The 22497-nt window shown below is 39.8% G+C and overlaps 2 protein-coding genes across 2 annotated transcripts; both read right to left on the bottom strand.

The window, feature by feature from the left end:
- Nucleotides 1-18462: 18462 nt before the first annotated feature.
- LOC107188263 (probable ribosome biogenesis protein RLP24) lies at nucleotides 18463-19256 on the bottom strand. Its single transcript, XM_015576530.1, has 2 exons — nucleotides 19140-19256; nucleotides 18463-18950 (listed from the first exon to the last, which is right to left on the bottom strand). The coding sequence occupies exons 1-2, from the start codon at nucleotides 19218-19220 to the stop codon at nucleotides 18513-18515; spliced, it is 519 nt and encodes a 172-aa protein (XP_015432016.1). The 5' UTR covers nucleotides 19221-19256; the 3' UTR covers nucleotides 18463-18512.
- An 820-nt stretch (nucleotides 19257-20076) lies between these two features.
- On the bottom strand, nucleotides 20077-22434 carry LOC107188211 (polypeptide N-acetylgalactosaminyltransferase 35A-like). The gene is made up of 6 exons (XM_015576466.1): nucleotides 22086-22434; nucleotides 21308-21989; nucleotides 21111-21228; nucleotides 20553-21041; nucleotides 20314-20445; nucleotides 20077-20247 (listed from the first exon to the last, which is right to left on the bottom strand). Exons 1-6 carry the CDS (start codon nucleotides 22432-22434, stop codon nucleotides 20077-20079), a joined length of 1941 nt encoding a protein of 646 aa, XP_015431952.1.
- Between the last annotated feature and the right edge of the window lie 63 nt (nucleotides 22435-22497).

Raw genomic sequence — 22497 nt, 5'->3', positions numbered from 1 at the left:
AAAGTGAACATTACAAAGCAAGATCCCGTAGCAGGACTTTTTTTATTTATATACCTTCAGTGGGAGTAAACCTAGAAGTTTATTTTTCCCCCTTACCAGTAGTGCATGAATTTATAACTGTGATATTACTTGCAGACAGAAAAACATAAATTAATCAACGTGTCAATAGGGAAGTATTTTCAAAAACCCAATCACACTAAATCAAAATCCTCTAGCAGAAGGGTATACCAACAAAAATGCTTATAAGGTGAAACGAATAGAGCGAACCTTGAACGAAAAAGGTCGGTTTGTACGATTGCAGCGAACTGCACGTGATCGAGATGGGGCAGCTTATTGCAGAGCCTCCAGTCACGACGATTTCCTCGGTTCCCCGATGGGGACGATGATGAGAGACTCGGGGCTAATTCGCGAAACGGTGTCGGAGGCATCCTAGAGCCTCGGCTCGAACGAAGAGTCACGCCCTCCTCGTTACCCAGGATTCCTCCCCCTCCGTTCCCCTTTTCTCGCGATAATATCTCGACAAATACCGACCTGGAGAACCCTTTAGCCTCGGCCAGGCTGCCGCCTGCGCGCGTAATGCCCTAAAATTAAACAGCCCACGGCGCCAGGGGCGACCTGACCGTCACGTTGGCACGAATCGCCGGCCGGATCGAGGAGAACGAATTCATCCCACATTCTTTTCGCGACTCGACACTGACGTTCCATGATGTTTAGTGCATCTTCAGTAATAATAGAACGTGACAAATGCATAAATAATAGATAATTCTACGCCATGTTTGCTGTTTTCTTTATTGTCACCTGTGATCCACTTTCTTCTTCGACTTGTCTTGTAAGTCCTAGAGCACTAACGTCCAGGATTTCTTGTATCATTAAGTCCCCTTTCCCTTTTAGCAGTCCGAAAAAAGATGATATTTAGGAATTTTTTCTTAAATAAAAAAATGTTGTGTTTGTTGAAAGTGAAAATACACTTAAGGACGGTTAACATACACGTATTTCGACTAATTATTCTAATGTAAAAAATATTTTAACTTATTTGCACGAAAGTAGATTTATTTGGATATTCTGTGTAAAGGACAGCGACAAAATTTGTGGGGCCGGAATGTTTAAATTTCAAACATTGAGGAAGACGAGTATCGATGGATAGTCAACAAGGGCTTCGATGTAGGTACGGATAAAATAAATCAACAATGATATTTCTTTTCACGATAGATTCTTTAATGAGTCGTGTCGTTCGAGAACACTAATAACAGCGGACTTGTTCCACGGATTTTCTGACAGTCTGTTCCCCCTGCCATAAGCCGATGCGTAACTCGTTCCGCCTGTCGGATTCAATAGTGGAGCATCTAAAACATGTCGGATGGAAATAGATACCGCAATGTAGTCGGGACATTTTGCGCTCTTCTGTCTGTCCGTGACGACGAATTCCGTTTTGCCGTTCCGAGTGAAGTATCGTTCGCTGTGGAACATGAATTCACCGTTGATTTTCAGATTCCCCGTGACAGGCTTTTCTTATTACCGTACAAGACCAGCAATCTAATTATTTACAATTGCGAGAAAAAAAAGGAACTCGATTACTAACCCTTCGTAGGCAAACATTTTCTCACACTTCGTAGATAAACCGAGTCGTTTATGTCCGATCTGAATATTTTTTCCTATTTGAAACTTTAATATATATATATAAATTTTAATACATTATATACTATTCCTTGAATTGAATTTGGTCCAAGCTAAAACGGAATTATGAAAATACAGTCATATGACTTGATCATTATATGTCAAGTATACCAACAAGTAGTCCACTTTTTTTGCGAAATGCTGTATTCATTTCAAAATAATTCAAACACCTATCCTATTTTTACAAAATATTTGTTCCCGTCATTTTTCGCCATTTTGACGGGAACAGAAGATTGAAAAGACACATTCTGCCATTAGTATTGCCACCATATTGGAACTGTACCAGTTCATTATTTATCATTACACCTAATATGTAAGCTACTGGTGTTAAATTAATTATAGAAGTTTCTCTGATAAGGCATATAATTAAAAATTAAAGTCTTCCGTTCGAAAAAGTTCAAAGAGGTTCACATACCTATACGATACCTACGTAAAGAGATTCTTCGAAAGCGACCATCGCCACGAATGAAATGTCGACCGTATTAAGGGTTTGTTATTCAGTGTACGTATTCCACGCTCGAAAGGTTAACGTACCAATGAATGAAATTCACGTTCTCGTGGACAACGGGCTAATACACACCGCTGCGAGCTGGAGGGAAACCCCATCAACAGAGGACGGTTGAGAATTTACACCTAAACCTTTCAGATAGCATCGCCGACGCACTGTCGTCGGCTCGGTATATGTACATGTATATATATATATACCTGAATGCAACCGTTTTCTTCTTTTCCGTGGGACTACCGGCGATGGAAAGGTTCTCGGTCTCGAATTTATAGCGCGAACCTTCTCCTATTCTTCTGTCGCGCGAGTAAAGCCCCACGATAGTAAAATGAATTAACAGCAACGGGAACGACGCGTCGAGCAACGAGGAGACCGCGTATTCATGGATAATTCACCCGGTGAATGTAAACAGTAATAAAATGTTTATACTGACCCGGGACACCGGTGGAAATAATTGGATTTGTTTGCTTCTACGTTGCCGCTCCGCATACATATGTACCAGCTTACTTTCTCTTCGGTAGAATTTGTTTTACAACGGGAATCGATTAGTCAACGATTTTTATTTGACGACCGTGCGTGTCCTTTAACTGTTTTTTTTTCATGAGGGCTCGTTACGTAGTTTGACTGTCTCTATTCTAGATGGAATCTGAGATTTGGATTTGATCGAGTGCCTAATAAATTCATTCGAGGGAACAGTTTCTGAAAATAAGGAAGATTAGCATTTCAAAATATAGATCAAGATTCTTCCCTATGCAATATGTTATGTATTCAGTAAAATCCAAAAACATTACTGTACATAGCCATATATATTACACAATGTAATTAATAATATAAAAACTATAGTATCCAATATTTTTTATATTCTCATTGTACAAGTATACTTTCGTCCTCCTGCTCTATAGATTACAAAACTTATTCATGATTCTTAATTTATCTCAATAATGATGAATTGATTAATGATTATACTTACGTACCACGATTACTTTCAAGAATCGATAACAGAATAATCCCCAAACAGTAAATTACCGCCCAACACTGACCGATACACCAACAAGTAAGAATATTCATATCGTCTAAGAGTTAATCCCCTTGCAGAAACTACCGAACCATAGTCCTCCCAACGACAAAACTAATTACCCCAATGACAGAGTTACATTTACGATCCCATTTCAAGCCTCGATCCCTGACGAAACCTAAACCCAATACAAATCCACACCGCAGAACAAATCATCCACTTATTTATGCGAACCGTGGACTCGATCGTAAATTATTCGCTCGAATGCTAGGCGTCAATAATCCTTTCCCTTTAACAGACCATTAGAAGGCTCGACTATAAAATCGTCTGTTCGTGTATACGTATACGCATGCGTGAAAAAAAAGCCGTCGCCGAGGACACCCTTCCGAAAGCGAAACGGGAAGAAGACATTTCTTTCTGATTGGTCTTCGTGATTCACCATTTATGCATGCTTCAAGCTTGGGCTTGACTTCCTTCAAGCTCCCCAGAGAGAGAGAGGAAGCCGCCAGTGGAACGATACAGATTTTTATGGTCGTGTAAATCTTGTGACCGGCTCAAGTAAACCGGCTAGGAATCGTGAAAGCCGCGGCCAATCCACCGTAATGATTCTGATTTATCACCGATGGTTTGTTCCGGTAAGTCATTATCCAGGCAACACCACACGTGGATGGTCTAAGGACCTCACGCGGCCGCGCATCGAGAAGCATCGATTCCCTTGTGCTTCTATAACGCGTCGAATTCGTCGTATTTCACGGATTCCCGTGCGTTTTTATGGTTTCTTTCGCGGATTCGAATTTGGTGGGAAGTGCTTCGGGGGATCATTGGGCCCGCAAGTTGGGAAGCTGTAAAATTTTGTACAGTTAAATCCTCTTACATGTTTGTTAAGATAGAGGTTTAGTGTGTGGATACAGCGGGGTCTGTGAAAGTCTTGAAATGTTGTCCGATGGTTCATTAGTTATGGAGTTTTTAAGTGTCAATTAAACTTTCGTGTGATTCTTGAAGTTTCATTCTTATTTTAGTCGGATTATCGCTCTATGTGACCTAGGATAAACTTGAATCATTGCTCGGTGTGTATAATTTGTCTCGTTTTATTAAAAGGTGAGTTAAAAATGTAGAATTCTGTTTGAAATGCACCATTTTTTCAACAAGTGATTCATACTATCCTTGAGAGAATTATTTTTGTCAGAGTTCCAAACGCAGTCACACGATGTAACAATTTTTTACATGAATCAGCTTCTTTTCACTTCGTTCCCAAAGATTCACTGTTAACCTTCCTAACAACATTTGTCCACTATAGTAAATGCTTACTTTATCAGTTTAACCAGAAATTTTAATGTGGGTCAAAATGACCCTACATTCGACTACTGCGTCCGTCCGAGCCCCTTCGCCGTCCAATGGTTAAATGACATCAAAAACACTTTGGATATCCTCGATCGATAAAAGAATAATCTCAGCGATTTTTTCTTCATAGAAAACAGGAACCCTAGTTTTCTATCAATTTTTGTATTCATGTTTATCAGGACTTTCTTTCATCATTTGCCAAATACTATCTATACCAGAACTTACGAACCCTTATTTTTGTATTACCCTGTAGATAAAGCCTCGTGGCGGGAGATTCACGCATCTAATTTGAGCGGCGCTCGTGCCAATGAAAAGCGTGTAAAAACAGCAACAAAAAGGAAGAAAGACGTAAGTCGATGGGGCAAGAATGTCCGTGTACATACAACGACGCGTTACGCATAATTCTCCGGGGTTGGACGAGCATTCGCGGTTTGAATGAAAATCGTGAAACCCGTGGTGTTCCCGCTACGGTGTTTCCTCTCGTATATGCGTGTATATCCGCGGAATATGAACGTTTCGCCAGGATACCAGGGCGAGGATAACGAGAAAACTTTACGACTATAGAAATACCAACGCTTTATGTCCCGCGAAATATATATATATTTTTTTTTCCTCCCTCCCGACCCAATCAGAGCCCCCCTTTATTGCGAACATATGCTGGGACCAGGTTCGCGGAAATATAACCGGGAACCGTGTCCGTCGCGCGTAGAACACACGGCTTTTAAAATACCTGGACGGGACACGAGCTCCGTTTGTCATAAAATATTCCCAGTCTGGGAATGGCCGAACGAAATTTTCAACCGCGAGCCGATCACTCTATCAGATCGACAATAACCTAACCGAATGTTATCGTGTTCCCGTTTCAAGATCCGGAATTTATTGCGAAACCCTGTATTTTTCCGATCGTTGAATTGCATTTAAGCACGAATAACGCTGCACGGAAACTTCTTGGATCTCTGCGAAATTCTTGGGTTCGTGTACTCGGGGTGGGGGCTAAGGGGTGCTTTATGAAATTTGACTGTTAATACGAGAAACACATGTTTCACGTAGAAGTAGAACTTTTTTCCTCACTTTTCTTATTATTCTAGATCAGTTTAGTACAATAAAGATTCCATGAGAGTTTGAAATTCAGGACCGCTTCGAAACTTTCACGGTGCACCGCGAATCGTTTCAACACATCACAAATCTATTGTTCGCCCGAAACCCGACTCTCGACAACAAAAATCTGGGGAGGGGGTTAATAAATTATGCGCTTAACAGGTTCCACAGGCTCCCCCTCTCCGAAACTCTAACGGGGAACTTCTTGTCCAACTCTCATGGAGCCTTTACTGTTCCCCCAATAAGTCACACGAGTGGAATTAAATCACGATCGTGATTATCATTCTGCTATCACCGTGATAAATCACTGCTAGTGAACAACGGCCAACCACGAGACGAAAAAATAGAAGAAAAAACAGAAGCAAATCGCGCAGATGCATTTGTCCGTGCGGCCGTGTCAGGAAGAAACGACGAACGATCGCGTCGGACAGGTGACAATCGTTAGTTACAGGCCGGGTAGCTCGTGTGACGTCCGTTGGAAAGCATCGTAGATCGGCGAGAGGACACGTGAATACGATGGCGGTGTGCGTGGCACGAATAAGGCATTAAAACGCGTTATTTATCGGGGGATTTGCAGTCAGGGGGCGCGGGGACCACAGCCCACCGATGTATCCGTGGAACCAGCACGCCCCGGTATTAACATTAAGATTCCCGTCGCGTGATACCGTTCTATGCCGTCGTCGGTTCATGGGGGAAGAAGACAGAAAGAAAAAAAAAAAAACAGAATAAAAGGAAAACCTGACATTTTCGAGGCGGCCTGTCAGCCGGTCAGGAAGACGCACGGCCACCGGCCCGGGTCCCCTTTCTGCTCCAGCTACGGATCACGATGAATCGGAATCGAACACGGACCGAGAAAATCGGAGTGCCGGTTATACACCGAACGGAGGGGGGACTCCCTTATAATCCTGTCTAATCTCTCTCCAATCAGTATGAGCCCGGGGGTATACGTTACACGCGTGGCACGTACCGCTAATTTATGCCCGTGCCTCGAAAGTAAATACATATTACGACGGAAAGCACCGCGCCGAATGGGGAACGCGCGCGCGAGCGCACCCGATCCTCTTCGAGCCACCGGGGTATCGTGAGAAAAATATTTCGAAGTTTTCTGGACAGACTGAATCCCGAGGCCGGTTTCGAAGATACTGCCAGAAGCCTGTATAGTTACCTGTATATATTTACCATATAGTTGCGTGAAAGTTTGTTCATTCGTTGTTGCAGTCAGACCTGGGCAAATTCAAAAAAAAATAAATTCTTTGGGAACTTTATTTTTAATATTGTTATTTAAAATATGGAAATATTATCGATTCATTTGAAGTATTGGTGATTTCAAATAATGAATTGTTTTGTTATGTTTGTATTTCAAAAGTTGGCAAAAGAAAGTATACTCAGTAGTAAAGTAACAATTAATAAGATTGAATAGTCGCTGCCAAGTGTTTATTCATTCAAAAAGAAGTAATATTGCATTATAAAAATCGGAGTCTCCACGTGCAATCGACAAAAAGTGACGAAGTACTTTTTCATCCTTTATTCACTATCCGAAACTCTTTATCCAAATAATGAATTTTCCCACCCCTCGTCCAACAGGCCCTCACGGTCCATATTCGAAACTTAAACACCTTGCTTAAAACGAATATATCGCAACTCTTGCCGATTCAATGGATCGAATTTACAAAATTGTTCATTCCACAAACGCGAGGGAAAATTTCGAGTAATCTAAAAGCTACACGCTTGCAAACTCGATCGTCGAACTTCCTCTTCCGTGTGATCAGAAGCAAAAAATAAAAAATAGAAAGAAAACAAATTACCATCGCGAGACAGACGTCATTCACGTTCTTTTACTGCCGCCAGTTAAAGGGGCACCAGAATCCTGCCGGTACACGCGAACGAACGAATCGTATCTGCACAGAATACACACATTCACATACTGAACGTTCGCGTGGTCATAAAAATAAAATCGTGAATCTAGAAGTCCCTTCTTCCCCGGGATAGCCAGACCGGAAGCGGCTGGCACACCAAGAGAAGTGACTCAGGGGCCGCCGTTCTTCTCTCAGCGGCGGCCCGGACTAATTAAGAAATGGAGCAAATCGGATCCACCGGATGAATAATTGTTTACACGAGTCCCCCTACCCTTCTGAGTCCGCGGCGTTTAGCGTGTCGAGCGTGTTCTGCGCAGTGTATCCATCGCGCCTACTCATCCGTATCCCCTAGGATGAGAGATCCGCCCCGTGTTTCCTCCATGCATCGAGATTAGCAATGTATAATATACATTGAGATCCGAAAACGTTTTAATAAATTATGTAACATTTTAAGGGACGCGTCGAATGGACACAATTTGACTCTTTTGTATTTTATTTGTTTTTTATACATCAAGGTGATCTTGAGTTTTTTCAAGGTCAATGTATAATTTTTGTAATACCACATTGTTGCCTCTTAAGTTTAACACGTTGACTCCCGAGGGTGTTTTACTGGTTTTGTTTCCAGAAGCGTGATTATCCATATTAGAACCATATCATGATAAACTATTGGGTCGAAATTCGTGTGAATAACGAAACAAATGGTCCAACTTCGTCTCTCAGATCAATGAAATGTGAACAAATTTTCATTTACGGGTACATGATCATTTATTGGTTCATCCACCCTATAACGAATTTCACTCCCAATTGGTCTGTACAATCGGGTTTCCACTGTAACTCAACAGTCTGGAAATTAGTCTATCTTCTAAGCCACCAAACGTCGCGTGCTAAAATCTATTACACATTTCACGGATTTAATGCCACCGAATGGCGACCGTAATTAGTATAATGCCGCTAAACACGATCGTATCGGCGATATCATCGAACAACGGGGGATTTAATACCATTACCAGGTCTCTGGTATACTGTACCGCGAGAATATTACGACGTGCATTAGCCGCGGATTTGCGGCCAACAAAAGGACATATATTAACGCTTGCGTGGCATTAAATGTTATCTCGCGACGGAAGATATACGATAAGGTATACTCGGTGCAGGACGTGTAGATATAATTCACCGTTTCTATTTGTTTCGATAATTAATGGCACGACGTACCCCATAACTACCTATCGGGATCGTAAAAGTGACGGAAAATCTTTCAAGCTAACCCACAGTGATCTTAAATCAAAATTTACCAGCTCGTACGCGTTTATTCAGTTAAATTAATCAAAAAACACTTTTGAACTTACAAAATTTCATTCAAATAAAACTGGATAAACAAAGTTCGACGAACGAATTTTTATCAATTTTAGGGATCCTCTTCGATGTGTTCATCATTCGCTCAACAGTGTTCCCACCATCTGATACAGTTATTTCTCCATGAGAGCGACGAACTCGGATCCGCTTCGGAGCATTCGTGGCAAGGCGAACAGATTTTCAGCCCCTTATAAATTTGTTTCTTTGCCCGAAGCTGAGGTTAACTTCAGTTTACTCATCGAGTAATCACTGTAGTCTGAATTCTCAGGGAACTTTGTTTCTATTTCTGACCGAGGTTGATAATACGAAAAGGTCTGAGGAGAAGAGTAACAGTAATGCATGGGACAGAATTACTAAAAAGAGTAATAATGGCAATGAAATTGTACATCAAGTTAATTTCGAATCGTTCAGAATCTTAACGGTTAAGGGACTCTCGAGGGTCAAGAATCTTCACCCTTGACTTAATCTTAACTCAAGATTAATACCGAACCAGCCACCGCGTGCCACACGTTCACGAGAAATCAGATCTCGGAAGTCACTTTGTTTCGTACCGTTTCTAAATCAAGCACGCTTTCGCTTCCACCGGTCGTCCCCCCCGACCCGCCACGTGGTCCAGGTACGAGGGGACGATACGAGTACGGAATGTCTCCTGTTTGCTTGTGTGTGTGTGTGTGTATATAAATGCATTTATCGGACACATGCGCGTGAAATCTGTCACGTGGAGAGACGAGAAGCGTTCCCCGGGTGCTCGTCGTGATCGACAGAGGGAAAACGACACACTGGGACGTTCCTCGTCACTTGAACGATGATTGAGGGCCCTCTTGCGCTGACACTGCCGTTGTCGAGCATAAACTCGTCGTCGGTGGTAATATTAGCGGCGTTAACAGTTAGTTGAGCACGATTTGTCACGGGCTCGAGTGTTATCTACCGTTTTCGTATCCCCGTTTCCAATGAATCCGGAAAACCACGAGTGGGGAAATTTTACTTTAAACCTTTTGGTACCGATTTAGTTGAAAAAAATGTTGCATATGGAACAGATTGAATTTTTTGGTGCTCGGAGTAGTATGTAAACGCAGTAGATTTTATGCAGAATTCATTTATTTCTAAAAAAGAGATGACTTCAGGTAATTAGAATTGTGAAACAGGCTTTCAAGATCTGCAAGATTTTCAGGACCTGTACCGAATCCTTGAAGACTCAAGTTTCAGTACTTATTCACAGTTTCAGCAGTTATAAATATCGAATCATGTTCGAAGTAACTCAAATTTTACGCCTCGTGTACATATTCGAAGTAATTCGAAATGTTTTTGAGCCCATCGGTAACAATAACGGATTCAAATCAACTGGTACGTTTCTTTATCCTTCCTCAAATACAAATTTTGTCAAGACAAAACAATATCGCGTAATATAGAATGTAATACCGTTGATAAATTGTTCGTACAATCGTGAACCTTCATCTAGTAATATCGTCTGCCTACACGATATTTTCAAATAGACACATCACACCCACTTCAGCGCCATTGATAAAGCAATTACTCCGGGCACAACACAACGGAACAGATAAACACTTCTATAACGAACAACACGAATAATCCGCGACTGTTCATTCATCCATGAATACAAGACGCGAACAGCGTCCCAACAAATCTCTCGAACCTCGCCCACACGCGGGAATCGAGCGAGCAATAATCAGAGCTCTTTTCCTGAGCCACCTGCGCCGATTCAACGTCGATCATCGTCCGATCAAGGCACAGAAAGAAACAGTTTGTCAAAGCAATCAGTCCTCTGTTCAGCAAGAGTTTCTGTTCCTGATAGACCGGTAAATAGCCAATTTTTTCCACTACCAGAACAATGTTTCATGTTTAATGCAACAGGATTAGAGGATCTTAAGCTGCGTCTACACTACATAGAAAAACAGTGTGATATAACAAATTGTTATGTAATGCTATACAACATGTTTTTATAACTTGTTACAAGATTATACATTTTGAAGTCTGTAACAAGTTTGTATAATATTTCGCATCTCATTATTAATCATTGGAGATCTGCTCTTGGAATCACGTTCAGTATCTTTGAATTAAAAGAAAGATTCATTGACCTTGAGAAACTCAAGGTCGCCTTGATGTCTAAAAAAAATAAGATATAATGAAATCAAATTGTATCCATCCGAAGCGTCCCTTAAAATGCTATATAATTCATTACGTTTTTGGATACAACTAATGGGTAATGAGTTATTTTAGATAATAATTCTTTTCGACACATCCTGTGTAACATTTTTGATTCTGTTTTTTCATGTTTTCTAACTTTGACCTTGAAAAATCATGAAAAAAAAAGAGTTGACAAAAAATTTGCTACAATCACGTTAAAGCTCTCTTGAAACTATGCTATACCTGATAAAAACATTTTCGATCGGACTGCTAATAACAGAGTAATCTCTACTGATCACGATTCGTGGTTCACCCTGTATACATAGTGTAGACGCAGCTTTAGGTACTTACCTAACGTCGTGAGCGAAACTGTTTCAGGTGTCGTTCAATGTTCGCAACAAACGAGCGAATCCAGGCCCGATCGACACGATCTTTGTGCTTGTTCGCCGCGGATGATCCATTCTGATACACCTACTCGTTCGTGGAAATTCGATCGGGCTCGTAGATTCCGTCTAATCCGTTTAAACCGTTGCCCGGCCATGTCTGATCCGGCGGAGGGGGGCCGAGCGTCGCATTAAGAGGACGCATCGGCCCGTTTTTGATGCCCGAAGAACACACAACGGACACGAAACACGCCTCGGAACACAAATAAGGCTATTAAACCGTGCTACCAGGAACGAGCTGAAAAGCGAACGATGATCAGGAGCTTACCTGGCTGCGCCACTTCGAGCCTTTCACGGTGCCACATACGAAACGGTAGACGGAGGATCGACGTGTTCATCGATGGATAACCGTCGCACTATTAACCTCCGGTTCGGTGGATCAGGGAGTCATTTTAACTTCGACCGTCAACGTGATTTTTTTGGGGGGAGGAATCTTACAAGTACTCGGTGAAAAAGGCTCCACCTTTCGATTTTTATTCATTTATTTATTAACCAGGGAATGTACAGTTACGTAAATCTTATTAGAGGTAAGAAATAAATTACCTGTACATAGGCCTAGCTTACAATAAAACAAAAAGACTTAAATACTAAAATAAAAATATAGTTATAAAGGATCTGAAACAGTAATATGAATATAGCACGTTTTCTGAATATATGTCATCAATTCACAATAATTCGACGATATCGTGGTCACGCCACATCGGCCGACTCGTCGGGCCATATACATAGTCGATCGTTATCCCCTTTCTTTTTTAACAGGTAGCTCGTTTATTTCGTTTAATTTAAAAGTCGTCGACAGCACGTCATCGGTGGCTCCGTAGTAGACCGATCGGATCTGTGGAATCACGGCAGCGAGATCGTCTCGTGTTCGACCGATAACGGGGCAAGGTTCGGGCGTATATGCGGCCCGAAAGCCGCATACGTAATGGCGTCCCCGAACGAGACATCCTCGTGGATGTAGAGTGCCTCCCAGGAACGTAGGCAGGTGAATGTTTCACATTCCTGTCGTGATCGTACGGTTTTAGCGCCCGAGACTTTTAATTGTCCAGACAAAGAACGGTCCACCAACACGAACACTCGAATGAACTTCAGGGGGAGAGGTAACAAGATGGTTGAAAATCTGGCGAGTTAACGATACACCGATTGCAATATAATATAATGAGTATATTTCGGTAACTGAAAGGCTTACTATAAGAGACTTGTGTTTGAACACGAATAAATACACTGTAGGGAAACCCACCAATGAATGGACACTTAAGACGTTCGCTACCAGGCATCACATACGTGTGACGTTATAGTTTCTGACTCAGCATATTTTATTTAATTTTATTTTTGCAATATTGACTTATATCTTATGTTGTTCATTATCTATGTTTTATGTATTTTTAATATCTAATCAAGAAGGTAAGAACATTCCATAAAATGATGGAGACCTATAAAATGGTGTGTAGATTAATTAATAAGTGATTAATAATTAAGATCGCCGAAATACCCATGGGAAAAAATTGAATTTTGCTACCCACTGTCCCAAAGAGAAAAATACTATGAAATTTACCTAAAAACTAATTTTGCCCCCTCTCGACTAATAACTTGGCTACGCCCATGACGAAACCAAGATTCCTCGAAGCACAACCGAGTAGTAAGCGTGACCGCGTAAATTTTCGTCTGTTTAATTGTACGCCCCGTAAAACTCTGATTCGGTATCGGAAACGGGTGAAGAAATCGACGATAAGGATGATCGTAAATGTTTCGTATCCCCGCGAAAATTTACGACGCGCCTCTTATCCACGCCGGCACGGCGCAACTGGAGCCCAACCGGACAAATTAGAGACATCGATGCCGGAGCAAGCGATATCGCGCCGGTTTTATTTCGCTTGAGACGCGCGCCGTGACAGCTGTTTCCTACTCGATAATACATACGTAACAGGGATAGAATTTTATAGAACCTTTAAATAGGTCAACTTTTTTAAAAAAGGTTCTTACGTTATAAGTTTCTATGAGAGCAGATAAACGAAAGTTCTTGAAAATAAACGTTTTAATTTGATTGGAACTTACAATATATAAAAAGACAAATTTTTCTATTACAGGAACAGATTTTTTGTTCATTGATACTAAAGAAGTTCTCAATTATTGTAACAAGTACTGAATTTAATGAATAGTACCACACCAATATTAAAAATAATTTTATTAATACGATAATACTATTAGAGTTATAATATTATCATGCTGAATAGCAAAAATTAAATAGTATAATAATACGTAAATTTCATTTATTTAGATACGTGTGTCAATTTGATATTTATCAGTAATGTTTTCTAAAGTAATTTATTCTGCAAATATCGTTTGGTTTCAAGAATATATTTGTTACTTTCACTGACCAAGTACCCAACTTTAATATACCCACACATAGGCTGATTGTTTTCGTCAGACGTCGACCGATTTGATTAGTCCCTGACGCCACATATTGCTTCCTCATACGTTTGAAAAGTTCAGTCGATATTGAGCGAATCGTCCGATATCGGTGCCCATTGTGACCACAGCCGTGTAGACGTGTTCTAGAAGACCATGAATAAAGCGATCAAATGTTTTCGAACTTTCGTTATTAACTAAGAGTAGATAAATATGGTCGAAGGTTGAGTCTTTCTAACCACCCGATACATATTCCTGTTCCCGTGCGTAGACACGATTGGGACTTTTTTTCGGACGGGGCCCCACGAGTGAAAAGCGATAACAGTAGAAAGTCAGCGTGGGCACTATCACCGGGATTCTAGTAAATTCTGATTGGACCCCATTGTGATAAGGGGCGACATCGAAATTTAATTAAACGCCCGGATTGACAGATTTACCCTTTTAGGAAGATTTCGTGCGAACGGGACCGTTATAGCCTGATGTCCCAGCGCGCCGGTGGAATTGAGTGAATCGTTTCTTGGAACAGAAAGGAATCAGAGTTGATCGGTCTTAACGAGTCCCTCAAAAAGACACTTAAACCTGATTCGATGTATTTTCTATCAGCGGAACACCCATTGAATTAACTAACACTATCATTGGTGAAATTATACACTTAATTCTTCCCAATACAAATTAATGCAGCTAATATTATCCTTTTAAAAAAATTATACGTTTTTCGCTCACCACACGAAGAAATTGTTTACGGTCCGAAGGAACCACTTTACGATTACACCAGATCAGTTTCTCAGTGTTAATTTTATTTCGAAACTTCGACAAATTTTTTTGCATACGACGTCTGTCCAGATTTTTTGAAAAAAATTATCTTGTGAAATATTTTCGAAACGGTTGAACGACAGTGTACACATCCCATTCGCGCGTTCCTTTTCCCCGTTTATTAATGCCGTTTACGTGTCCCCCGCGACGTGGTAAAATGGGCGATTAACATTTCAAGTCCATCGGCGAGATCTGAGGGAACCACGTCTTGAAACGCGTATTTCGGTGGACCAACGAAGCCCATTGGTCACCATAAAATAATATTGTCCGACCGAATGCCTGGCTACGGAACCGTACAAACTATTTTAAGTCAACCGGGCGTTCTTTGTTTATTTATGAGCGCACTGCTTTCGTGACCTCGACGGGGAACGGTGTGTTATTACAAGGACCTCCTTGCCCAGCAACCGGGAAACGATTAGGAAAACGGCGCGTGAGGTGTACGCGACGACACCCGGTTCTGTCACACCGTCCACATTACCATCGAAGACGCTTTCAATGGCACCCATACCCAAAAGCAAAGAATAAAAATTATCGCCGAGAACACCGTGTAATTCTATCGCGTCATTCAACTGAGTCATCGATCTTATTAATTGAGGAGTATACGTCAACGAAAACATTGGTAAGAGATATTTAAAATGTATAATAAACTAAAAGGCAATATAAATTCCGTCCAGAGCACCTTTATGATTTCAGTGATTGTAAAACAAGAACCAGTTTGGTAGTTCTAGTATTAGGCACGTTAAGGTTACTGTCGTCGATTAAGAAGTAGAAACAGTATGTAATAAGCAGACGTGTTAGTCGAGGTGTAATTAACCTGTTAACAGGAAAGACGAGTTAACTCGGCATTTTTAATCGACTGCACCATTCAATTACATAATAATTATCTAAAATTATTATTATCTATAACAGATCATAATACCAGGTTGATGAGAAATTAATGGCCGATCACCACTTTCACCTTTACTGTCATAATTCAGCGTATACTTTCCGTACACGGATCAAAATACATAAGTCCTACCGCAATTACCTGCCATTCTCTTTAACCAGCCTACTGAAAAGAAAAACAGCAGAAATTATTAATAACTTTCTCCTCCATTAAAGTATATATACACAATAATTAATACCATCCACCAGTTCTTACCCAACATTCTCCATAATTCCGCCCTGCGCCCTATTTTCCATACCAACCGTGACGTGTCCCCAAACGGTTAATATGCATCACACGACGCGACCATAAATCAGCACTCCCGATCAGCCCACCGCGAGTGGAAAGTATTCGGAGCGCAAAGACTTAATATTAATAACACCGTAAGTGTTCATCCTGCTCGCCTCGTGTATGCACCTCAGCCGACGTACGCTGCAACCAACGAAACGAATGCGATCGTGTACACAAGCAGACAAGAGAAAAGCATAAAGGACAATTCGTTTTGAATCGGGCGCGGCCTCGAGGATCTTCCCGTTTGAGATACAAGAACGATCGATCAATCGTGCGTAGGCTATTGTTGGAGCCGTTGCGCAAAGATTCGCGAGAGAAGAGGCTTTATTTGAACGCCATTGTGCGAACGCAGCCAGCCAGCAGCCCCGAAAACGGATACGCCTGGGACAATAAAACGCACGAAAGGCGGGTTCCCGTGGTTTAAAGGCGGACACGTAATTGGGATTCGCAGCACGCGCGATTTTGTGTTTCCGACCACCGTGTGCCCGCGTCTCGTCTTGTTTCCTCAGCAAACACCGGGGCATAATATCGCGTGTGGTCGAAAACACTTTTTCGCCCCGCGAAACGACCGACGACGAACCGAGGCCGAAGGGCCCTCCAGGAATTCCCCGAACCGTTGGCCGCGAGCGTGTCGTACCGTACGTCTCGCACGTAGCGCTCTTTTAAATGTTATTCGTAACCTGCCGTGCTTCGTAGTGATTCGGGATCTCGTGACGATCGATGGACTGTCGAGGAAAAATGGTTTGTACTCGCTTTGAACGCTATTACCACGATTAACGACTATCGCATTGTATTTACATAACCTAATTTCAAAGAAATTGATCGAATACGAATGTAATACAGACTTCTCTCGATTATCGTCTGGTTTGTTCTACACGATTATTGTCCAGGCGTTATCCCCACCAATTGAGGGGGGGCGTGGAACCTATCAAGCGCATACTTTGTTGTCCCTCCAGCAAAAAACGAATTTACAAAGGTCTGATTTCGGGACAATTATCAAGGAGTCTGTACGTCGATATTAATTTGAATACAAAATCAAACACCCCTGTCACATTTATTTAGCCCTCTACGTTTGCTTAAACTTCATTAAGGTCATTCCATAACGTCTTAATTTACTATAAATGCACAATATCTACGATCTAGTCGTAACGAACAGATAAATGGCAAATAGACTCAGAACGGTTTATGGTCATGCCATTTTCAAAGTCGGACGAGGGCGTGACAGAAGATGGAAAATGTATTTTGTGCTTATGGTAATCACCTTTCCGCTCGGTTCTTTGTTTAGGCAAGTTTCTTCGACCAAATAATGTCCAACAGCGGACAGTAGCCGTCGAGGAAACGATCATAAGCCGATCGTTGTTCCATTAGCACGAAATTTTCAGGTTTACGTTCACCGACGTTAGAACAAACACGGTCGGCGGGCGTCAAAGGGGTCCCGAAACCGCCGGGAACGGTTCGTCCCCGTCGACGAAATCTGCAATCTCATGCCCTTGAAAGTCCATTCCCTTGCCCGCGTAACTCGAGTGGCCCCCGTGGTATATTGCCGTTCCTCTTCTTTGGCTCTCGTGCGCAACACGTACGCCACCGCCGCGCTTCTGTTGTTGTAACACATTTCGTACGCGGGTAAACAACGCCCCGCGGTTTGCCTGGTAATTGCTCGAAACACCGGCCGAGTGTTTACAGTGTCATCGAAGCGCGGTCACACTTCGCCCGTAACCCATCGCCTCGAGCGAGCTCGTTTTTCCTTCACCTGCGACCACACGGTTGAACACCTCGCTGAGGGGTCGTCAAACCGTTCGAAACCGCGTGAAAAATCTCGAGTGTCACGTCTGAAACGATAGGTTCGGAAATTACAGTACCCGGACAAATACGTGTGTTTTCTTTGTATGTTGATATTATAACCTTTTCGAAAATCGGTCCTCCGTGTCGGGTGAGGAGGAAATACGAGGGGAAAAAATGATTCTGCGGAACCGATAACTTAAACACTCTTCTTTTCCAGTAAAGAGTTCGTTAATGCACAACGAAATTTATGTGTTGAAATGTACATTCCAAAGTGTAGATTTAATTTCTTTTGAAAAGCTCGGGATATTATTTAAAACGAAAGTTGAAAACCGGGAAATTTTGAAATACGAATGAATTATTTAAAAAGTAATTCGTTGTATACCAAATATAGTATGTTGAAAGTAGCAGGGTATTAGATTATTTAGGGACAGGAATTGGTAGTTCTATATAAGTATTATTGCTTGAATAAATTAATAAATTTCACTGATGAATGGGATTAGCAACAAAAAGTCAGTTATTAACTTATGGCGCCACCTATCCAGAAGTCATACAAACTTCATAAGAAATTGAAAACTTGTCGGATAACTGGAAATACTTTACAACTACGTACGTATCTGTGTATATTCATAAAAAAATATTCCAAATTTAGAGCGTAAAAATATAGTAAATTTATTTTGTTTAAAGATAAGTAAGTTGTATTTACAAGTTTTTGATACAGTCATACTCCCCTACTTTAGAAAATTACCAATAATGTAATTTCATTGAAATCATAATCTATAACAAGCAAAATATTGTCTAACATATGAGGTGAACAAGTATGTGTTGCTTTGAATGATGTTCTTAGAAATTGTTACAGTGAATTAAATCAATTTATTTCTAATTCTTCAGGCTCATGTTCATCATTGGATGCTTCCATTCTTTCTTCTGATTCTGCTGCTTCTTCCAATGCTTTCCTTTCCTTAAGACCAGCAGCAGGTGATCTTATAAGAGACAGATCACGCTGAACTTCTTTCACATCCCTTTCTCGTTCTAATTCACGTCCTTTACGTAACCGCTGCATTATGTGTAGATTCTGTCTCCTCTGTCTGATGTTTTCTACTTTCTTCATTGCTTCAATGCTCTTACTCCATAATTCTCTGTTATATTTGATGGGGATGTTTCTCCTCCTTTCAAATTCAAAGGCTGGATCCACTGCCAATTCTTTGCCAACTGTTTTTCTGTATGCCTTGGTCCATTTGACTTTCCTTGGATTTTTCTTCTTTTTGAAAGCAGCATGACATTTTGACCGACAAAACTTGAATATCTGTTGCAAATTAAGTTTTTTTTTTATTACAAAATACATATTTCACTCACAATTAAGAAAACCTTAAGCAATATACACATAACCTAAATATAATTACAAACAACAAAATGGTAATGTTTCAAACCCAAACAGTTTGTTCCTCACGATCTATAAGTTATTTATATCTCCTTTATTTAATGAAGTACTTACCTTACAATCATTTCTTACAAATTGTATTCCATGTCCCGGATAAATCCGGGACGAACAGAAATAACACGTTTCTATACGCATGTTGCATGAGGTTATGACAGGTTATGAAAATGCTTGCTGGCTGAATTGGAAGTCCAAAGCATGAACATATACTAACAGCATATGTAGTAGTTGTTCAACCCACTACCGATTCAGTATGTACAAAAAAAATTGCGCAAACTGGAAATAAATATTGTTTTCTGTTGCTAGATTTTCAATTTCTTTAAGTTACGTTATACATTAACAATTATCAGTTGTAAAGTCTTTAATTAATATTTAATTCTTTTAAATGTAATGAAAAAGTAGTAGAAATAATCTACGACGCCAACCACGAGAAAAGTCTCAAGTTCCTAATCCATTTGTACCATTTTCCCGTCCTTAGATGGTGCCACCAATTTAGTCCTAAATTGGCGGTAATTTGTAGGTCTCTTGAATTTTCATCGATTATTCTACTTCTGCTTATATTATTAAAACAAAGAGTCGCTGACCATCGACGGCACTTCTTCGAGGACCGTATGACGATATTAAAGAATGAAACTATTAAACATGAATTTATTTTACAAAAACAACAAATATAAATACACACTTAGCTAAATACATTTTCAATACTATTACCTTTGACGGAGGCCTCTTACATTCTGTTTTTTAAAAAAAGTATTTAAAGCTGCATTACGTGAGCAATTTGTATTCGATATAAAACTTTTAACACTTTACAACATGTTCTCTTTTCAGTTTAAAGTATGTAACAAAATTCGTTATTAAATTGTTTAATTAGTTGCTAAAAAAATAAAATAACCTAATTTAATTCCTTTTAATCTCGTAGCGTAATATAAAAAAAGAATAATATAGAAATTCTGCAGTCTTCATAATATCCCGATTTGTATCACAAACACCTTTTCTATTCTTTAACGTCTAGTTTCTTCTGAGGAATTTTGGAATGTACTAAATCCCATGTTATAAGAGTTTTGTTTGGCTTGGTACACAGATCCATTATAACTTGACCTCCTTTCTTGACTTGCAATGCTCCTAAACATGTACCAGCCGCCATGTTGTATATGGGTGTACCATTCTGGACATAAATAATCAGGTTTTTTAATAGGCACAATTGACGCGCAAAACAATAGTAAATACTTACATCTTTTTTATGCCGCCATTCCTGATTACCACCCATCTCATGACATTTCCCAAGTTTTGGTATTTTCTCTGCTCCTTCCATGCAGAGCATTTGACCAAGTACTAATTCCTCTTTGTCTGTTTCATACCACATCTAAACAGATCAGAATGCATTAAAAGAAACGTATTCCAGTAAATTATACCAGTCACATCAATAAATAACATTCTTCTTTTGAAAAATGTTTTTTTCCTTTTAATTACCTGTGATTTAATTCTCAAACATGTTGATAAAATTAGTTTGGAACCTTTTGTCTTAATGTCTTTTTCACTCTGAACGCATAAGGTAGTGTTAGAAAGCCTAATTTGATATTCATCGGTATAATTTCTTTTTCTAGAATGCCAAGGTTGAATTTGTCTCTGCTCTACTCTTGCCCATTTCTCTTTTAATCTACTCTTGGTATCATCCGGTAATGTCAATTCAGGATATACCTCTTTCAAATACCATGCAAAACTTTTGCAGTTTAATTCTTTACGTAGCTTTAACCTTTCTGTAACATCGCCATAGTCTACTTTTTTAATATTTTTTAAAAAGTAATCTTTATATTCATCTAACCAAACATATGCCACGCGTAATGAATTTTTCAACATAGTATCATGTTTATCATCTGCACCATATGGTCTACGTCTTCGAAATACATGTCCAACCCTGGAGCAGGGTATGAGTTCAATACTTCCACCACACATCCAAATCTAAAAATTATTATAAAATTACTACTGAGCTAGTATAGAAATATAGTACTTAGTACATTAGTATCTTACTCTAAATGATATCTCCAGATTTTCACCTCCCCACACATCCATCCCGGCATCGTATTCTCCAAGCTTTGTAAAATATTCCCTATCCATTGCAAACAGTCCTCCAGCCATTGTTGGTGATCTATGTAATAGTAATTACCAACATGTACATGACAAAATGTTATTAAAAGAATTATACACACGTAGACATGTGATCTTACTTTATAGGTTTTATGAAATCTTCAGCGTGTTCCAATGTACCAACTGGTAAACTATCCCATTTGAAATGCAGACCCCAGTTGAATCCACCTCTTACTAGAGGACTACTGGTGTACTGAAATGTGTCTGGATTGATAATATCAATAACTGGCATCGCAACGATAGTTTTTGAAAGAGCAATTCGTGAAAGAAGGGGTTCTATCCACATTTCATTTACTTCTATATGACTGTCTAAGAAGATCAAAACATCTCCACTTGCTTTCCTGGCACCAAACATTCTGGCTCTTATTAATCCTTCACGTTTTTCAGTTTTAAAATACTTTACTTTACCATTAAAATTATTATCAATATATGCTTTAATTTTTTCATGTAAAGCTTCACTGTCACTCCAATCATTTATCAAGATAATTTCATACAACAGATGTGCAGGAGTTCTTTGAATAATGGAGTGTAGAGATCTCAAAAGTGTCATATAATGTTCATTATAAAAACATATTACAATGCTGGCTTGTGGTAGTTTGGCAGTATAATTTTCTGTTTTACACAATTTGTGTCTTGTATCCGGTAGTACTCTGTGTAACCCAATGTTATCAGAGACTAACACATTAAAAGCATAGTTTTTGTGCCCTTCATCTCGTTTTCGTTGATCATCAAAATTTCTTACAATGCCTAGCTCATCCAAACCTATAAATATATTATATTATATTAATGTACTAAAAGTAATTAAAAAAAGGAATTACACAAAATTTATTTTCCTTATAAATTAAAGTATCAAAATACCTTGTCCTATAGTAACAGAAGGTTTTACTGGCTGAGGTTGTAAGTCTTGTAAGAGCTTTTCACTATTCTTATAATTAGACCCTTTTAAATTATAGCTACCTTTATGGGCTAATATTTCCTTATCACTGTGAAATATTAGATTATCACTTAATCTAAGTTCGCGATCATTGTGTGCTTTATGATCAAATGTAGATTCTTTCAATAACTTTGAACTCTCTGACACTAGAATCGTAGGATTAATAATGTCAGTGTTCTGCGACAGTCTTGAATAAAGGTACAAACTGAATGCCCATGTTAATGAGGCTATTATTACTCCCGATAGGAAAGAAAAGTATCTCGTTGACATCATCTATAAATTGTTTAAAAAATTAAATTAACAAGCGCAAAATATATTCTTTGTTGTAAGTAGCGT

The sequence above is a fragment of the Dufourea novaeangliae genome, unplaced genomic scaffold, assembly GCF_001272555.1.
Source record: "Dufourea novaeangliae isolate 0120121106 unplaced genomic scaffold, ASM127255v1 scaffold118, whole genome shotgun sequence".
Lineage (NCBI taxonomy): Eukaryota > Metazoa > Arthropoda > Insecta > Hymenoptera > Halictidae > Dufourea > Dufourea novaeangliae.
The sequence above is the reverse complement of the archived record's forward strand: the minus strand, read 5'-3'. Positions and strand labels throughout refer to the sequence as shown.

Coding starts and splice junctions, on each gene's coding strand:
- LOC107188263 (XM_015576530.1), bottom strand. CDS start 19,220: ATGCGTATAGAAACGTGTTATTTCTGTTCGTCCCGGATTTATCCGGGA. Junction 18,951..19,139: donor TTGTAAGAAATGATTGTAAG/GTAAGTACTTCA, acceptor AATTTGCAACAG/ATATTCAAGTTTTGTCGGTC.
- LOC107188211 (XM_015576466.1), bottom strand. CDS start 22,434: ATGATGTCAACGAGATACTTTTCTTTCCTATCGGGAGTAATAATAGCC. Junction 20,446..20,552: donor GTTTGAGAATTAAATCACAG/GTAATTAAAAGG, acceptor TGATCTGTTTAG/ATGTGGTATGAAACAGACAA. Junction 20,248..20,313: donor AATGGCGGCATAAAAAAGAT/GTAAGTATTTAC, acceptor ATTTATGTCCAG/AATGGTACACCCATATACAA.